General features: G+C 42.1%; 1 protein-coding gene across 7 annotated transcripts in view; it reads right to left on the bottom strand.

Moving 5' to 3' along the window:
• Nucleotides 1-19,938, bottom strand: part of CCDC85A (coiled-coil domain containing 85A) — a 59,756-nt gene that overhangs the window by 29,087 nt on the left and 10,731 nt on the right. Inside the window, exon 3 of one of the 7 annotated variants that reach the window (XM_052675690.1) lies at nt 9,116-9,943. The exons of 5 other annotated variants lie outside the window; for them this stretch is intronic. In XM_052675690.1, the coding sequence (XP_052531650.1) occupies nt 9,885-9,943 (59 nt within the window). In that variant the 3' untranslated portion in view covers nt 9,116-9,884. Of the gene's footprint in view, nt 1-9,115; nt 9,944-19,018; nt 19,111-19,938 lie in introns of those variants that run through there. One more of the 7 variants, XM_052675724.1, reaches the window with a different exon arrangement.

Here is a 19,938-nt window from a genome sequence, read left to right as displayed (position 1 = left end):
AGAGATTTCCAAAAGCGCTGGTGAAGCATGGCCTCTGCCAGCCTCCCAACCCTTGGATGGAACAGAGCTGAAATCAGCATCTCACACTCACACAGAACTAAAGGAAACCCTTTGGCCTTGAGGCAAACTTAACAGTTACAGGAATCTTATAAAAAACTGTCAAGCAACTTCACACGTGAGGCTTCACAAAGGTACTGGGCAAACAAGGGGCACTAAGAAGCTGCTATAAATCTCCAGAAACGTTATTTCAGGACTATCATTTCCACTTCCTCTTAGCTAAGGTGTTACTCTAAAAAGAAAGTGCTAAAGAGAGCTCTGCTGCCTGGAGTAAGATTAAAAATAACGTTTCAGGGCATGCAAGGTAAATGCAGGAACATACAGGTACTTCAGAGACCTACTTACTCCACGCAGTTGTACTTTTCCTCATCTTCCCTTTCTCATCATGCAATTATTTCTAGAATTAATAGGATGTAGAATCATACTTAGAATGAAACAGTAAAAACTGCAGAGTTGGTTCTGGCTTTATATGGTACTCAGGAAACCAATTTCTCAGCCTCCTGAACTGCATTTGCAGGTGGTTTGTTGTTTGTTTGTTTGTTTTTTTCTATTTTGCAATTTTACAGATATTCTGATTTTAAAAACAAATGCTGAAGGAAAATAAAGTCTTTAAAAAAGACAAATGCTAATAACAACCATTTGCTTAATAGTAGCAGTAGTGCAGCCAGACAGCACTCACATCTGCAAACAGGAACCATTTGTAAAAATTAGTCTTATAAATGACCACATATAAATCTACGGGAAATCAATGCCCACAGTTTCTATTATAAAGTATTAAGGCATTATTACTTCTCCAGGAAGTAAAATAAGCTCTTTTTTTTCCCCTGTATCTTTTTGAAGGTCAGATGCAAAGCCCCTTATAGCCAGCAAAGGCTCCCCCTGATTTCCACAGGTGCTGGCCTCAATCTTGTCCGCAGTTCTATCGCATCCTTCAGAGAACACCCTGGAGTTGTTCTAAGTACATCTAATCCATAAGGACAACACTTCAATCAGTTTCTAAATTTATAACTTGGAAAGTAAAACAAAAAAAAAAAAAAAAGAAAGTTAAATTGTGACTTAAAACCTGGTCCAAAGCACCACCCATCTTTCCTCTGGCTCCACGCTCTCTCCTGAGCCAGAGCCACTAGCTGAGCCTTACCCTATATCCATGCATTCAGAGGCAGAAAGCACAAGTTAACTCTCACCACACAGAAACAGGGCTGCCCCTGAAGGACAGCAAGGTGGCCATGCTCTGCACACCCACCCTTACTGCAGAGGCTGCCAGCAGCACCCTGATTGCAGCCACACACAGGCGGAACACTGCACACCTTCACTACGATCACATGGTTTGACATGCAGTTTGCACATGCGTGTTAGGAGATACACAGCATGCAAGTTTATTTTATTTACTTAAAGGAGTGGGAATGCAATATTGATAGACAGTGAATCTTCACTACAATCTCTTACCAACACAGAGGAAGGACTGTGCCTATCAATGAATGAACAGCTTCTTAGCCAGCTGGGCAAGCACAGAAGTGGCTCCCACTCCCTGTAGCTTCAGAAGGAGAACAGCAATGCTGTAGGGAAGCAGAAGCTACACAAGCATGGGTCTGAGCCCTCCACCAGTGGACAAACTACAAGCTGCAGACGTGGCAGAGTCCCTTTGCATGAACTTCCCACATGCATGGCAGGCAGCACATCACTGTCAGAGGAGAGACATGAGACAAGAAGTCCAATAAGTGAGAGATGGAGGAGGCCTCTGGGAACAGTAAAGGCTCCTCCTTGAGTCTCACCGTCCCTCCCTCAGGTGGTTTAATAAAGAGCAGGATATTGCACATCATAAAATGAAAGATAAAATTCATAAGAACTTCTTGTGTTCCACTGAGTCTGTTTATGAGTTGGCAGCTCTGTAATCTAAAAGAATTGAACAGTACTTTCCATACAGAAATTATTAACCCAAGAACAACAATACCCTCATCCCTCATCTGCAGTTTATTACATTTCTAGCAAAATGACAAATAGAACAAGCATCAGCCTTTCACCTGCTTCAATAATTCAAATTCCTTCAACTGACCCCTGTATCCTACAGGATACTGCAAGCCAAAAATTACCAACTTACACCTTTTTTGATTTTTCATTTACATTTTCTTTCACCTTAAAAAAATTTAAGCAAGCCAAAGCTGGAGCTTTGGACATTATGGAGTAAGTGAATGCATAGGAAAGGTAATTCAAGCTTTTTATTTATACATTTAGATTTAATTTAAGGAGGTGTTCAAGGCCAGGTTGGATGGTAGCAGCCTGATGTAGTATTAGATACGGAGATTGGTGGCCCTGCATGCAGCAGAGGGGTTGGAGCTTGATGATCCTTGAGGTCCCTTCCAACCCAAGCCATTCTATGATTCTATGATTTAGCATGCAAATAAAGTCAGGAAAATACATAAACAATGCAGCCATCACCCCACTAATCATCACAGCTGCTTGGTGCAGCTCTCATCACACCCCTCTTATTGTCTTCCTAGCTTGCATTGTATTTGTGGGAAGAACAATAACCCTTTGGGGCTCTCTCAGTGCAGGACACAATAGATTTTGCTGCAGGCAGTGTCTGTGAGCCCCCAAGGATGATGTGGATGAGACACAGCAGGGAAAGTACAGAGATAAGGTAGCAGAAGGGCAACAAGCAATGTCTGCAGCAGCCAATATAGTACAAATCCAACTTGCTGAGTGTTCTTATTATGAGTAGATTTGGATACTGCTCTTAAGGCTTGACCTGGAATATGCCATGACTGCATCAGAAAAAAAAGTAGGTCAGGATAGCAAAGGGCATGGGACAAGAAGACGTAGGTTGAGGTTACATCGTCCAGCTCACCATACTGATAAAGCTGCCACCTCTGGTGTGCTGACCTTCTACCAGCTGGGCAGACCCTTACAGTAAAACTCCTTCTGCAGAACTCTGTAGGGCTTCAGAGACCTATGGCATGGAGCTGCCAGGCACACAGCGACGCAGAGCACTCCCACCACACTGCTGCATGACCTGGGGATGAGGCCAGAGCCCCTAACAAAGCTCTCCTGTACCATGGTAGGTTTAGCAGCCTCAGCCCTGTTTTGAATCTACTGTGCCTTTTCTCTGATTTCCTGATACTGTTGGAGTGTTTCTTCCTCATCTTTGTTTCATGTTTATATCTATCCAATCTCTTTTTAACTGTTGAGACACATTTTCATGCAAAATGTGTGTGTATCTTTAGGATTCAATCCATACAATGTTCTTCCCATACAAACAGCCTTAACTAATTTTCATCTTGCAAATTCCCTTAAATATCACCATCCACTTGCACTAAAATCAGCTCAAGTATTTAATGCTCACAGACTTCAGAAATCAGAGCATCCTCAGGATGAGCTCACCCTGAGTGCCAGCCAAAGGAGGCAGAGCAGCTGCATCTCCACTGCACATACAGGCAGGCTCAGCTCAAGGTTCCCCACTAAACCAGCAAGTCCCTGCGAGCCACAGGGACCTATTAAAAAAAAAAATAAGTAATGCAAACATTTGACAGATGAATTAAATGAATCTGCAGCATAAAAGGGTAAATACAAGCCTCTAAGTGGAGTACTCAACTTGCTGTTTGAGCAACACAGGTATTGTTGCACTGAAATCAGACTAGTCCTTACCACATATAGGGGGAAGATGCTGCAGACAGACAGGCAGACTCCTGGCTAAGTCATCCCTTGCAGTAGAAAGCACAACTTGAGGTTTTGTAGAGCAAAGAGAATCCTGAAAGACACTGGGAAAGAAAACTTGATCTAGTTGATTATGACCCTGAACATTCCCAGAAGTCAAATTATTTTTTTTTTTTTAATTGTAATCATTTTTCAAGTATAATTAACTTTTTTAGGCTGCAAATGATATATTTCAACAATGTGTAAATTTTTTCCTTTTTTTTTTTTTTTTTTTTAAATCTTGTAGAGTAGCTCCTATACTTTCTAGGAGAGAAGTAAAATAAAGCTTCGGTCTACCTTCTGCCATTACTCACCCTTCAGAGTCAATTTTTCTTTCCCCTCCCCTTCTCCTCTATTACTTTTTAACCATTCTTCATCAGCTTACCATTTTTTGTCCCTGATCAACAATGAATTCCACTTATAATCACAATAAAGCTTATACAAAACATACACACATCACCATGCTCTCCACAGCATTCACGATTCCATGTGACCCAACAGCATCTTTGTTTTATCCAGGCAGTGCTGTACATGCATAGAACTGCTTCCAGCTTTAATGCTCAATATTAATGCTAGTACTTGATAGGCTTAGGTTGGATATTAGGAGAAAGGTTTCGCATACAGAGGGTGGTGAGACACTGGCACAGGTTGCCCAAGGAGGCTGTGGATGCCCCATGCCTGCAGGCATTCAAGGCCAGGCTGGATGTGGCTCTGGGCAGCCTGGGCTGCTGGTTGGCGACCTGCACACAGCAGGGGGTTGGAGCTGGATGAGCACTGTGCTCCTTTGCAACCCAGGCCATTCTGTGATTCTAAATAAGTTTGCTTCTCTATGGAATTTTTCCAAGCACAGCTCACATATCAAGCAAGTCCTATCCACAGTGTGGTGTTACTCCTAAAGACATTCGAATCTTTTTCATGGAAGTGTATTTAAAACCTCCACTGGGGAAAAGCTTTGTCCAATTGCTGCTCTGTTGGGGTTTTCTTCCTGTACTCACACTTTGGTTGTGAATTCTGAGGATGTTTCCTTTGCTCTCTCAAACGTCACTGCCTTTTCATGTTCTCACAATGTGTTTAAAGGCCATTTGTCTTCCTCACTTGAAGGAATAGCAGTAGCCTAACATTCCGGTTCCAATCCTACACTGTGTCAATTTCATCTCACTGCTTGCGTGAAATTCCTTTTACATTTCTCCTTCAGGAACCTGCAGACATAGGGCAGTAGTTAGCAGAAAGAAGCAAGGTGTCATGAGCAAGAAATAGCAAAATAAAAGCTACAGTTTTTCTGTAGAAGTAGCAGCGTTAAATACAGTAACTGAAGTGCCTCAGGTAGAATGCTGGCACTTTCTGTAGGGGTGAATGAGCTACAAACACCTGATCTTCAAGTGCCAGGCTGCTGGAATGCAAGGCAAGGAGCACTACTACCCCTCAGGTGAGGCACCAGGGCTACGTGGGGTTTCACACTCAAGTTCACAGAAGACAACAGATCGCTAGCAGCAAGTGCCAGCAAGTTATCGAGCAGCTCAGATTCATCTGCAAGGTCAATACTTTGATAGCACAGCATTTTCAGGGTGTCCTTGCAGGTACTTCCCTGGCTTTTTCAACACTGCTAGAGCAGGAGGTGCTGCTCCAAAGGAATGCCTGCTGGGGGACCTGCTCTGAACTCACGGGCCAGCTCCATCTTTGTGAGCAGCAAAGCACAGAATGACACTAAGGGAAAGGAGACTGAGGCTATGTAGATGCAAAGTTTTGTCTCTTCTTCCTTAACCTAGCACATTCCAAAGCAGGATTTAAATTGGTGGGCAACACTTCAGCTGTAAAACAAACAGTGTGATATAACTGCTGTTGAAAATAAGAATTGGGTCCTGCTATTCAGCCCCATCATGGTGACACCCGTCCTGAACTGAGCAGCAACTTCTCATCCAGTCCCCTGGAATGTCCAAACAGCAGTTGAGAGACAAGGTCCAATGTAAGCATCCACCTACACCACTAGCTGTGCAAAGCTGGGTATTCCATTTTAGCCCAACACTGATGATGCTTCTGTCAGATCTTTATCACTCCAAAGAGACACTGAGAAGTCTATTATTTCAGTAAGCTTTACTCCTAAATCTCTAAGGTTTAAAAATCCCTGTCAAAGTGAAATACAGCTTATTCTTCTCGCAACTGTACACGCAGAATGCATTTTTTTTCTAAAGCCTCCAAAAAGGCCAGGAGACAGACAATTCATCAGAAAAACATCAAGCTGAAATTTGAAGTCATGCAAATAAGATCTCAACTCAGCTGTTCACTTATAAATAAAATAGCCCACAAACAAGGGAAAGAAGGTTCATCTCCCTAGCTTTGAACCCCAAAGAATGCTGTTCAATCCCAGGCAATTCTACCCATAGTTTAATTCATTTTATTTTTGAAGTCCCACTGTTGCAATCATTATCTTTGGATTTGCTACCAAGCCTTCATTGTGCATCAAATTATAGAATTCACACCACTTAAGCTCTTAGCCCTTACAGGAGAAAGTAGAGATTCAGAAATGGCTGTGAGTACCCTCAAGTAAAATATTATTCCCTTTTCACTTCAAAACCTTAAACTTATTCAGTCTTGACCTCATCCAGATACTATCAAGGTAAGTGTACAGATTCCAAAAATAGTGTTAGCACCAAGATTACTTGTACTGCACATATTCCTGGACACTTTCCTCCTATCTATCCCCTCTGACATGATATCCAGAACATCACTAAAGCTTAGTATCAGATGATGGCATTCAGCATCTGGCACTGCAGCAATTACTGAGCTACTGTGACTGAATGCCTCTCCCCATATAATCCTCCCCATGCTGGCACTCACATAAGAAACTGACTTTTGAAGCAAGCACTGATCTGCACTCTGACACAGGATGCATTCCCAGGTTGCATATCTGACATAATGTAAAGCAGCCCTAGCATGAATTTCACAAGCAGACTAAGAGTTCTGGCACTGCAAGCTCTATTATACCCCACATACTTGATTCATATGCGCTTCCATGTCAGATGCCATTGTGTCAGACTGTCTCCCTGCTGCCATCTGTCACATGGCAACAAAATGGAACGGAACATTATCAGCAAGGATCAATCTCTACTGCCATCCCACCAACATCCACTTCTGATATTGTGGGCCAACATCATAAGATAGGAGGCTTTACTTTCAGGACAGCCCTCATACTTGTGCCTTTTATCTAGACAAAAATCACCAAAAGCATACACCAGGTTTCCCAGCTTTCTCGCTTTTTTCTTGGCTCCAGTACAGCATCCTCAAGCCTTGACACCACATCTGCTCCTTGTTTTAACTACTCATTGCATTTTGTGTAATGAATACTGCCTATAAACCATGCTTCTTTACTGCCCTCCTGTCCTTCAAAGGCTTTATAATTCCTGCTGACTCTTCCTACTTGGGAAACCTCAGATCTGGGAAAGGATTTTGCTTTGATTCCTTTAAGAATATACACAAAAAACCCTCAAATCAATCAATCCATTCCCTTTCTTAATTCTCAGGAGACAGATATTCTGGGGGTATTTCATGTGTAAGAGCTCTTTTTCAGCTTCCACACTAAGAACCAAATCTACCATTAGACTAAGAGTTATTCTGCATTTGATTTGGACTTGCAAGACATTCATTCATACCTTCATTATGACATTTGAGCCATTCTTTTGTAATTCAACTGAGAAAAGCTGTAGCAAGCACTATTTCATGGTTGTACTGAATAAAACCTGGTCCTTCAAAACAAACCCATATTTGTGGCAACATCAACATTCACAGAATCACAGAATCACCAAAGGCTGGAAAAAAGCCCTCCAAGATCATCCAATCCAACTGTCCATCTATCACCAATACTGCCCCACTAAACCACGTCCCTCAGTACAACATCAACAAGTTCCTTGAACACCTCCAGAATGGTGAACCTCCCACCTCCCTGGGCAGCCTGTTCCAGCACCTGACCTAATAGCCAACCTGAATCTCCCCAGCACCACTCAAGGCCATTACCCCTAGTTCACTCCATTCACACTGCACTTTTCTTTAAAGGGTGAAGATTGAGATGCCAACATTTTTAAGGAAACTGCCTCTTTCACGACCACAGCAGCTCATCAGGCAGTCAAGCCAGATTTAGGTATGAAATTCCAAACACTGATTGTTCTGATAAAATTTAGGGTGACAGATAACAAAGCAGGGAGATGTACAAAGAATGACCATGATGGATTTTCATCAAGCAGAATATTTGCCAGTTTGCTGCTCTGTAGGGCTTACTGTTGAAAATGTACAGCAATCAGGGTGAGCAGCTCCAAGGGCAATGCAGCTGATCTCAGGTAATCAGAGCAGGGGAATTTCAGGTACCTGAGAGTTACTGCCTCTCCCAGCCAGGACAGACACAGACCTGGCTTACAAGTTTTGAAACTGCTTAGCATTGAATTTTCTGAAGAGATGCTGCCATAGTAGAAACAGCATTTCCTAAAGAGAAAACATGTCAGAAAAAGGAATTCTTCCCAGATGGGAATAATCTCCTCAAGGCACACCCTCAGATGGTTTCCATCCTCAGCAGGCAGTTTTGCTTATAATTACATTTATTTCTCATTCCAAAATCATAGCACAGAAGGGTGGCAGAGTATTAGGAATGACCCAAAAGGGGCAGAAAACATGAGATAGGTGGTGTTTGTAGTAGAGAGAACACCTAGTTGCTGCGATGAGAGAGAATGAAGTGCTTCAGGTCTCAAAATAGACTGGCAAGCAGAGCTACACTGGCTTTGAAGCACACTGCAGAACCATGTGGTTTCCAATGAGTGAATATAACCTACACCATGTTTGTAGAGAACATTGGGAAAACTATGTTCTTGGTCATCAGCACTTCAAAAATCAAGTAGAAAGAACTCACCTTGCTATTTCAGCCTTAACCATACTTACAATTGATTCAAAAGATATTTTTTTCCCCCATTACCTAAACAGTGAGAAGAGCCTTGCTCACAAAAGTGCAGCTTTTCTTAATTGGAAAATAAAGAAAAAAAAAAAATAGAAATATGCTGAGCCTTTGCTTTTGTTCACCAAGACACTGCTGAGCCCTTCTGGCATCCTGGAACTGCAGGAGAGCCCATGTATAACTGAGGGTAATGCAACACCCTCTGACCAAAGCTAAGCCAGTGGCTCAGCAGACAGCTGTAGGGTAGGAACCAAAGTTACTCCACACCTGAAAACTTCCACTTGGATCCAACACACAGGTGCTAGGGAGACAACATAGGATAAAGGCTTTGACAGTCTCCACTGACTTCTGAAGTGCCACTGGCACTGACAGTTCTATCAGCAGACACATACAAATGCAATTCCTCATACTGCTGAGCTTTCAGCAGCTCAGTTGCTCCTTCCTCTGCCAAGACTCCATATGCACCAGTCACCTACAGGATTGAATGTACAGCTCCTTTTACATAGTCAAGGCTACTGAGATGAGACATTCAGTGTGGACAAGCTGCACACATTTACATAGCACTGAGCTTAAGGAACCAGCACAGTTATTTCCAACCCCCCCCCAGTGCCAGCATCAAACCCAAGTCTCTCTGTAGCAGGAGAAGCCCCTAAGCCCTGTGCCACAGAGGGGCATTCTTGTTGTGAAAAGCACAATTTTAAAATCTCCAAATTTATTTTTCAAGGGCTTTTGCTTGTTTGAAATGTTTATCAATCACATAAGATTCCAAGGGGTACAAACAAGTGATAATATGAATAATCCACTGAAAACAAATTCTGCATGTTGTTTCTACAGTTTTAAAGGTGATAAATCATCATATCACCAGCACAAGACCACAGCATGTATTTCATGCATGAGGCAGCACTTCATCATGGTAAACTTAGCAGTGCCTTTACTGAACTGACTGCAGTCTCTGTCCAGCTTCCAGAACCCAGATAGGTTTTTCACATTATATTTCTCAGAGCTCAAAGTAAATCACAGTCTCAGCTTCATCCATCTACGGGATTTTTAGAAAGCAACTTCACCTTTTCAGATACTGAACTCCTCAGTGACTGAGGACAGTTTGAAGACTGGAGTTGAAGGAAAAAAATCCCCCCCCAGTCTCCATGGCTCTGGGCAGAACAATCACATTAAGGACTGAAGAGTTAGTTTAGTTACCACTCAATCAAGCTTCTGTTTGCTTATTAGCTGCACGCTGCCTGGCTGGTTGGTTTTGGTGGTTGTCTAAAATAAAGGAAGTAACTAAGTTAGCCAATTAGCAATGGAAAAGAACTGAATGACAGGCCTGCAATGTAGCTACATGCTCTTCCTCTGGAGATCAATGGCAATTACTTCTACAAGAAGAGATCAAACTGAGTACAATCAATTTCCTTTCTCCTACCTACCAAAAACAAAATCAAAGCCATTTCAGCATTTTCTCAAATCCCTCTGTCCCTGCTCACCAGTTTGCTGGCCATTCTCTTCTGGCACAATCCCTGCTTGTGCTCTAAAGGATACATTACACGTCTGACTGTGCTAAGCCTTCATTCCAACCCCACCTGTTTTCTTCACTATAAGCATTTAAGTATGATGCCTCATACTTTAATTACTGCAGGAAGCAAAGTTTTTGGCAAAACAACATCAAGAACAACACACGTTCCTGTGGAAAACAGCAAATCCCTTGGCTTTTTCTGTCTGATATATTCAGAAAAACAAAGTTCTATAAAGAAAAGCCCTTTGATAAATTTAGAAATACTTTTTTTCATCTATATGGAGTTCGGAGACTTTTCCCCTACTACAACTTTCTGTTTGCCTTTCCTTTTACTCATGCTGCCTGGTAGAAGCCAGGATCATTTGGCTTTCTACCCATCTATTCAGCCAGCCAGGCAGGAACAAGAGCCAAGGGGAGATTACACATACCTCCCCACATACCACATACTAAAGATGTAGTAAGAGTAACACAGGAGAACCACACGCAGAGGCCACACAATCCTGCAGTTCTCTTTTTCCACAACTTCCACAATTCCCAATGCAGTTCCCCATGCAGTTCTGCTTTGCAGAAAAGCAGTGAATTACTCAGTGCAATTCCTTGACTTAAGAGGGAAAAAGCTCCAAACCACATCCACAGCAATTGTGACTTCCAGTGTACTGCTGAGTACAATCTGTATTTATTCAAGAACATCAACGTATCATTATTTCCTAACCAAACACTGCTGGCCTTCTGCAGTCACCTGTGTCAAAAGCAAACAGACAAAGCATCATTCCAAACCCCAGAAATGTAATCAAAGTTCATAACACAACAGCTCAAGTGCTACTCGCATACAGTTATTCTTCTGAAGCATTAGATAAAGCCTCACAGACAGCAAGAACGTCTCAAAGAGCTCCTTAATACTTGTTCTTTTGCATAGAGCAGACCTAATTCCTGCACTCAACATACTAACAGCTTGGCAACATGTATGTAATAATTCTATTCTACTTTTTCTTCTATTTGTTGAATCTCAGCCTGTGTAACTAAATAGCTTCCATATAATCTGCTAATACCCTCTACCTTCTTCTACTTGACCTAACCTTTGAAAGACAGATTTAGAATTCCCTAAAACATCTTTCACATCCTACCTGCAGTTCACTACATCAGCATGGAAATAAGGGGGGGATATATACAGCCCATACCTACTTATTTTCCCGCAAAGCCAAACCACATGACACCTGAAGATACAACTAGCAGTAAATGCATCAAGATCCTGCTGTAAGATAGCAGTTTTAAATAGCGTGTATATGTGTATATACATATATATATATGACAGTTTAACATGCTATTTCAATGTGGGTCTTGCATCTACGCAATGTATAATTATATGATTATCTAGCAAGGCACTGCAGCTTTTGACAATGAAAATAATCTATTGCTTTCATTGTCATTAATCTGATACAACTATCCATCTGTATAAATATTATCATGTTTATGCAGTTGGGTGACTATTTTCAATTTGATGTTAAATGAAACAAGAGGTCCCTAAATTAATAAACATTGTTGTGTAAGAATACACTTAAGGGACCAGCAGTTTCCTCCCTCATTCAATAATGTGTTTCTTTCATTTGTTCCCAAGTACTAAGGCACAGGCACATAGAGGATCACCTCACTGCCATTAATGAAGACTGCACCATGTCATTTGAATAGCTGCTAGACTAACCAGAGGAACACACTTTGCTCTGAATAACACCTCAACACTATCAAAAATAAACCAAGGGTAAGTATGATTTTAGGAGAGTCATCTTTTTAGCCAAATTACAGTTTTACACATCAGTGCTGGTACAGGTAAGAGTCAGCCTTCAATGGGAACAGGCACAGCACTGCTGAAACTACAAAAATGACATCAGCTTTGGATACACAGGCAGGGCTCACAGCAGCCACAACTGGGATGGAGGTGTGGGAAGGGAACCCATGATCCCAGAGCCTTCCTCTTTTTGGAGATTCTGTCAACATTACCTACAATGTGATCTACATAAGCTCTATTGAAATGCCCAAAGCAGTTTCCAAACCAAGATTTAATTAACGCTTACCTATCAATACACTCTGAACTGTAGGTGTGCATCAGCTCCCTGAAGCACATGATTTCTTCCAGTGCCAAGTTTAATGAAGAACACTTCACCCTTTAAAAGACAGTCCTCAGATGAGCAAATGCTGACATTGTACATACAAGGAAGATGCAGAAAAGCTTACGGAAGTCAATAGAACTACTTTGGCATATCAGGTTAGAGCAGTTCAGAAATGACCACGATCTGGGCCTAAAGACTCAAGGCTGCACAAGTGGAAAAAGCACACTCAACACATTAAGACTGCAACCAAACAGATCTACCGAGCTCTTTTTCTGTTTGTTTTTCACACTTCAGACTACCGTGCACTGTGCCCTGCCTGATGGATTGCTCTGATCACGCTTACGTGCACATCTCTAAGCTTTTAAGCAGCTCTATAGTGGTGAAGGAACGTAGTGAAAGCCATCTGGGTCTTCCACTGAAAATCTTTTTTAGATCCTGACATACTGCTAGAGCTGACCTCTTTGCCATACTGCTGAATCTGTCCAATTTTGTTTGAACCATCAGTCAAATCCAACCAGATTAAAGCAGAAGTACAGGATCTTGCATTTTGAAGAGAGACTCTTAAGAGTACATACAGTTGTAGCAACAAATTATTAAAAGTAGTACTTAGCTGTTTAATAGCGAAACTGAGAATCCAAGTAATTGGATCACCTCATTTTTGCCTGCAGATAGTATACAGAGTTTATAAGAGGCAACAAGAGAATGTCTGCCCCATGAAAGTGACAAAAATTTGACAAAAGAAGTGACAGTGCTTGCTTCTCCATAGCTGTTAAGACTTTCATTGCTCTAACATAATTGCTTTTTCAGCAGCACTAATAATCAAAGGAGTCCTAGGAATGGCTTTTAGAAATTAAGATTAATTGGTTAAAAGTAGACAGAAAGTTTTCTTTTCTCCTTTTTAAATAGGAAAGCTCAGATTCAGAGTATTTCAGTTAACACAAAGTTCTCGCAGACGGCACAACAGCAGTGGTTAAAGTTAGTAATGAAAGACTCCTGCTGTCCAGTATGCAGAAGAGTCCTGCTGTACAAAAAGCTTCAGTAGAGAAACAGAAGGTATATAAAGAGACTCACATTTCTACAGTACCAACTGCCAGGATTACCAAACCAGCCCCAGTCATACTTCTCCACTGTCAGGCATTACAGCAGACTTGCAGTAAGCACCATTAAGTTTGAGACACCAAAAGCCCAGCACAGCTCAGAGGTACCATGGAAATAAAGTCCTGAGAGACTACTGTGAGCCAGGCAGCATTAGTGCTACCACAACGGCACCTATAGCACAACAGGAGGGTGCTGCAACACATCTGGTTTTTATCTGATAGCAGGATAAGGGGATCAGGATATCAACTCTGTATCTGCAACTGACAAAAAAAGCTGCATAGGCAGAAAGAAAACCCTTTGGTTGGTACATTTATCACCCACAGGTAGTGATATATGACTGGCCATTGTCTACATCGTTTCCTACCATCTCAAGTTTGGAAACACTGGAGCTCTGGTTGCTCTTATAATCTAGTTCTTCTTTCTTACATCTCCATTTTCTGGAAGCAGGGATGCAGTTAGAAAACAGTGCAAGCTCATCAAAAAGCACAGCTGCAGGAGCCAACTTTAGCTAACTTGATCATGACATTCTCCTTTCTTCAGACCTTCATTTTGCAACCTCTGCACTCTTTACTACAACTCAATCTAACCTCATTTAGATTCCTTTTTCCTCAACACATACACACACAAATCAACAACCAGAAACTACATGCTCTCCTCTGAGCAATTTCACTGTATGTGCTCACCAGGGTGCAACTCAGCACCCCAGGGACAGCAAGAAAGGCCACAGCTGTTATCTGACTGCCTTCAAACCTGGATGGAAAGCTCCATGTCTGCTACCAGTCTTACTGAAAGCAGACAGAGCTTCTTGTAAGAGAAGTTGCAGGATTTCCTTTGTATTACGGGCAAAAAAGGATTTCTGCCTGCTTCCCCTGGAATCGATTTCTAAGGCTCAGCTCCTATTTTCACATGACACCATGTGAAGATGAAACAAAGAAAGCTTCTGCAAGCCTGTGAACTCAGTGGGAAGGTGTAAGTGTATAAAGCCAGTCACCTGCATAAACAAAAGCAGTTCATTACCTAGATCTGTATCTCCAACATGACAGCATGGTGAGTCACTTTGCTCTCGGAAGCAGCAAGATTTCAGTCCCCACAGCTGCACACACATGTACTCTTATAGCACAGCACACAAGAACACACAGCAGGCAAGCACTTGCTCACCCCAAGCAGCAGCCAGAGCCTCACTCATTGGCCTGTCCGTATTCCTGGAAGGCGAGCCAGGATATCTGATGGTGTTTTGTGTTCCTAAGCCTGCCCAGTTCCATCTCTACACGCACTCGAACTGCAGGCTTCTGGATAACACTGCTTCTGGAAAGCAGTAGGGCAGCACAGTTGTCCTCCTGCTAACTTTCTCTCACACTGGACAACAGCCCAGACACACACAGAGGTATTCTGGTTCTATCACTCTGTAACTTTTCCAGCCACGTCATGGTCTCCAGCCTCAGAAACATAATTCAGCACCTCTTCGTGGTAGACAGATAAATGTGTTGCTATGTTGCATCTTTTAATGCATGCTTATGACTCGAGCATCTGTCCTGTGGTCATTTGGAAAGCATGTTCACTTGACTGAACACAAAGCACAAGATCACAGAATGGTTTTGGCTGGAAGTAACCTTTAGGATCATCTAGTTCCAACCTCCTGCTAGAGGCAGGGATGCCTCCCCCTAGAACAGATTGCTCACAGCCCCATCCAACCTACCCTTGAATGATTCCAGGGATGGGACATTTACAACCTCACTGGGCAGCCTGTTCAGTGTCTCACCACCCTCACAGTAAGGAATTTCTTCCTGATACCTAGTCTAAACCTTCCCTCTTCCAGTTTAAAGCCATTTCACCTTGGATGCAGCCACTTATCACATGGATGTTCTGGACACTGCATTAGAGAACCATTCTCTCTTACTGACATTGGTACCCCCAAGGTTTCAGCTCAGAAGTAAAACAACTGGGACTGTACCTTGACATTTTGACCACTTTCAAATATCTGGGAGTTGTTTTGAGAAATTACTTCATTTTTTTAGACAGTTATTACTGTATTAGATTTTTTCTAGTCTCTTGACATCTCTTTAACTTCTTACTGTTAACTTTACCTATCCAGCAGTTCAGAGTTTCATTTCCTGACCAATATCCAGGAAAAGTTTAAAGTGACAAACCTATGACAGTCCCATGTCATACCATAGGAATGCTCTCACAAGAGAAGACTACAGGGCTCTGCAGAAGACTTTTTACAAGGAAAGAGATTCAGACAAGTGCCACATCAGAAGCAGCGCCACATGTCTCCCATGCTGAAGTAAGGGAACAAGACACTTCTTAATTGAAAAGCAATAAAGTTTTTCCCAAAAGCTAATGCTCTGAGAACTTAAGAATATGCATTTATATCAAGCACCAAATGATCAGACCAATCTAATTAAGAGGATAATTAGAAGACTAACAGGTTGCTAAATCACACTCAGAACACACAACTTGGCGCTTGCTCTAGTTTATAAGAGATTAAAATAGTAACAAGATCAACGCTACTTTAATCCCTGGACAAGTTTCAAACATTAAATCGCACTCAGACCGCAGCCACATTAAAAACCTCAATACTTAGCATGGCAGGAAGCTGCCATAATCGAAGTAGTTTGAGAGTAGAAAGCAAGAATCGTGGCTTTGCAGTGTCATCACTTATCAGAGAACGGAACCCTTCAGGCTGTCATTTTTGAATGTCAAAGCCTGGTTCCCCAGTGAGCGTACATTACTACAGAGCTTTAAAGCCCTGCACTGGATTCCAGTTGGTGCCATTCACAATTTTTAGAAATGACTGCGTAGCAGTGACATTGCACAGCAAATCTCCACCTTTTGGTAGGCAGCAAGAGCCTTCATGCAACCTTCCCCCCAACACACCACTCCTGCACGCTGCTTCTGTGCTACCCACAGCATTTGGTAGCAATCAGCAGCCACCACCCACCTGCTGGAAATGAGTGGACAGAAAGGAAAGGGTGCTCAGTCAAAAGTCTCAGAAGGCTCCATGTCACCAGGAGCCCATCTTGACTTGTGCCATGTCACACAGGTGCTCATACTACGAGTCCTGCCACAGAGATTTAGACCTAAGCAGCCCTTCCCCCCTTCCCTGCCACATCCACAAGAAGCCACACTGTGGATTGACACTAGGGGTTCAGTGACTATCTTGCCACATTATTATATTCTGATTTCTCACACATCTGTTTTGAAGAGTAAGAGCTTCCTTTTCAACATTTCATTCTGATGAAAGATGAATACCCCCTTTGGTGGTACCAGCTCAGTACAACCCCCAGCTGATAGCTGACCACAGCTCAGCTTCAGACCAGCATTTCCATCTCCCAAAGACAATAGCAGCTACACAGCTACCCTGCAGTGTTAGAAACAAGACAGAAAACTGTCATTTCCTTTAGTAAAGCTATCACAGTGCTCCATTTAAGTCAGTTTGGTAAATGTTTAAGTGTTCTCAAGCACACCTTTTAAATGCAAGAGGTGCATTAAGATCATACAGTATGCCTGCTGCAGGCACAAAAGTTAAAAATATCTTCGAACCACACTGACCTGGTTAGTTTAAGTCACAATATTCAGAAAGGAAGGAAACAGATTGCCTTAAAACTTGATTTTGAAAGGAAACACATTGTGAGCATTTGCAGCAAGCTAATTGTTCACAAAGGTGTTTTTTAGGCATGTGAGTAACCTCAGCCCCACTTCTTACCCCACATGCAAAACAAGCTAAGAAAAAGCTGTTAGAAGAGTGGTATGATGCAATGGAATAATCATAGCTAAAATGCAGGAAATCTGGACCGTAGATATAGCTGAGGGCTGTCTTGTCATTTGTTCAGCCCATTGTTCTTTCATGCACAAGATGAAGATCACGATATTCTTTTCCTTGGTAAACTGCTTTGAGATCTACTGATAAGTGCTGAACAAAACCCAGGCTACAACTTACTACCAACAGGTGTAAGAGTTTATTCAGGTTAACATAACATCCACAGCTCTCTGCAAGCATCAGCTTCAAGACCACCAGACCCAGAGGTAGAGATCCCTCCAGGCAGCCAAACCCATACAGTCCTTCTCATTCAAAGCAAGAGTTTATTTCACCAAGATTCCCCACTAAGCAGTACTGCTTTTTCCAACTCCAATCATGCCCAGCCTCTGAAGAGCTGCAGAACTGGAGGAGTGAAGACATGGGAAATCCAGAAGGAGCAAAGCTCTGAAAGCCTGAGTTTTGCTCACAGGATCCAACTGCTCTTCCACCAGGTTCTACCAACAGCCATGCTGCTAGATCCTGAAGCCAGCTGGCTGCTTTGTTCATCACCTGCCAAGCACAGCCACTCACACTGCTGAGGCACGTGAACACCAACTGCACCGATGGGTGAAAACAGGCACTGTGAGACCAAAGTGGTTAAAATTAAAGATGCTCCTGGCTCCCTGGGAAACAGCATTTCCTAACAAACAGGATACAAGCACTAACTGAACTTTTCTCATTCCAGACAGCGAAAGTCTGATCACTTTCACCTTCTATAACAAATCTTTTCCCATGAGGTTCAAGAGCTTACTGCATCATGATGGAATTCTGGGCAGCACTGCAAGATCAATCAATTAAAATTTAACAAAACTCAGGGGCAATTAAGCACTCAAAAATGTTAAATCAGAGAACAAGGCGCCTGACTGCATCTGGTCAACACCTTATTTCTCCAGTAACTAAGGCAGCAAATACTCAAAACTTCACATTAGGGCAAAACGTGCAGGGTGGGCACCTAATGTAAATTTACTGGGAAAAAAAAAAAAAGCTGCTAAGCACACCTCTACCAAACAAAATAGACACAAGACACTACATTAGAAGTACAGATTTTTTTTTCAATACTGGTAAATTCTGAAGTTATTTGGCTTTGAAAGCAAAATAAAACCTATTTCTCATTCAAATATCCTACATTAAATATCTTTCAAACACCCATCCTGGTATTAGAATATTCTCTTTAGTCACGAATGTTTAAACAGGAACACCATCAGGCAACAGAGCTGGAATAGAATATATTGTCCAGGGAACTGCTTCTGAGCTTCAGTGCCCACAGTACACACTTGTAGGTGGCAGCTGATAAGAATTGACTTGTCTCTAACTACAGGGCCTGTTTAATTTAGGTTACTGGAGAGCAATAAGGACAAAACAAGTCCTTCTGAACTACATCTCCTTTAAACCACTGCTGCACTCCTTCAGTCTACAGCTGGATACAACTGCAGTAGTGTGAGCAATACAAGGAGCTCCTCAACACCACATGAAGTGCTTGAGAGGACAGAACTGAGATCCAGGCTTCTGAAAGTCTGATCAATCACTTCCATGCTGTCAGGCAGTCCAGCCACCCATTTTATCAGCAGAGTTCAACTTGCAGTGTACACTAAAAGATAACAACTCTTTTCATCCTATTACTTCTATAAATGATGTAAAGATGGGCAAAAAGCAATATTCAATTGCTGAATAGAACTTAATTTAATATGCTCAGGATGCTTTTTTGTCCTCTTAACTCCCCAAAATATTCACATGTGCTATGGTAGCAAGTGGTCAACATGAAGGATTTAGCATTACCAACTGGAGCATAGATCAAACATCAAGTTCCAATAAGAAAATCAAGAAGTTCTTAGCACCTGTACCTGGAGGAGACATTGATTCTGGTATCTTCTACTGTTTAGTTAAGACTGCAGAGCCTTTGGTCTTGGTGGTTGGAAATCTGGTTAGGGAAGAAAAACCGTTGTTGGAATGCTTTGCTTTTAGGTTTTGTTTATGGATTTAATGATATTGCAAAAACCTAAAATTCAAAATTCAAGTTAGAAAAATCTTAAAACAGACATGAGGAAGCAAGGCAAGCTACAACGAGAGGCTACAGACTCCATTCAGAGCACTGAAGGGGCATGGCTCTTTAGGCATCTTGCTTCTCTCCGGGCCTCCCATCTCAGTCTAAGTCCCATGTCCAACAAGGAGTGAAGCACTCACATGTTTCGAAGGATCTAAACCAGTTTTTCAGGGCCTACTTCACAGCATCCATATGTTCCTGCTTGATGTATTTGGCTGCCTTTAGATGAATTTTGGCTGCTCGTTTTTGTTAGGTTGTTTTTTTTTCCTTCCCATGTTATCCTCCCTACTGTTACCAGTAATGTTTTCTGACCTACAAAAATCCTAAGATGGATTTTTAACATTACTAGGATTCATCCTCTGCAAAACCAAAATAAACTCAGAAACCAAGAGGGGATGTGGGTCACCAATCAATGCTGTTCTCCAGGCTTATCTGAACCTCACATAGATGTGAGCTGCATAGTGATGCATCAGTTCTGCAAGTTCCAGAAAAGCATTTTTCCCCCTGCTTCAAATCCAAGGTGCAAATAGACCTCTTCCAGACTCATACAAAAAGTGTTATCAATGCAAGTTTTCACTATTCACACAAAGATAAAGAGACGCAGTGACACAAACATAGTGTCACAGCTTTGAGGCCAAACACTTGCAAGCAGCATCCTACTACTGATCAGATCAGATTTGACAGGCATGGAAATGATGGAACAAT

This window comes from Tympanuchus pallidicinctus, unplaced genomic scaffold, assembly GCF_026119805.1.
Source record: "Tympanuchus pallidicinctus isolate F22 unplaced genomic scaffold, pur_lepc_1.0 scaffold1, whole genome shotgun sequence".
In the NCBI taxonomy this organism is placed as follows: domain Eukaryota; kingdom Metazoa; phylum Chordata; class Aves; order Galliformes; family Phasianidae; genus Tympanuchus; species Tympanuchus pallidicinctus.
The sequence above is the reverse complement of the archived record's forward strand: the minus strand, read 5'-3'. Positions and strand labels throughout refer to the sequence as shown.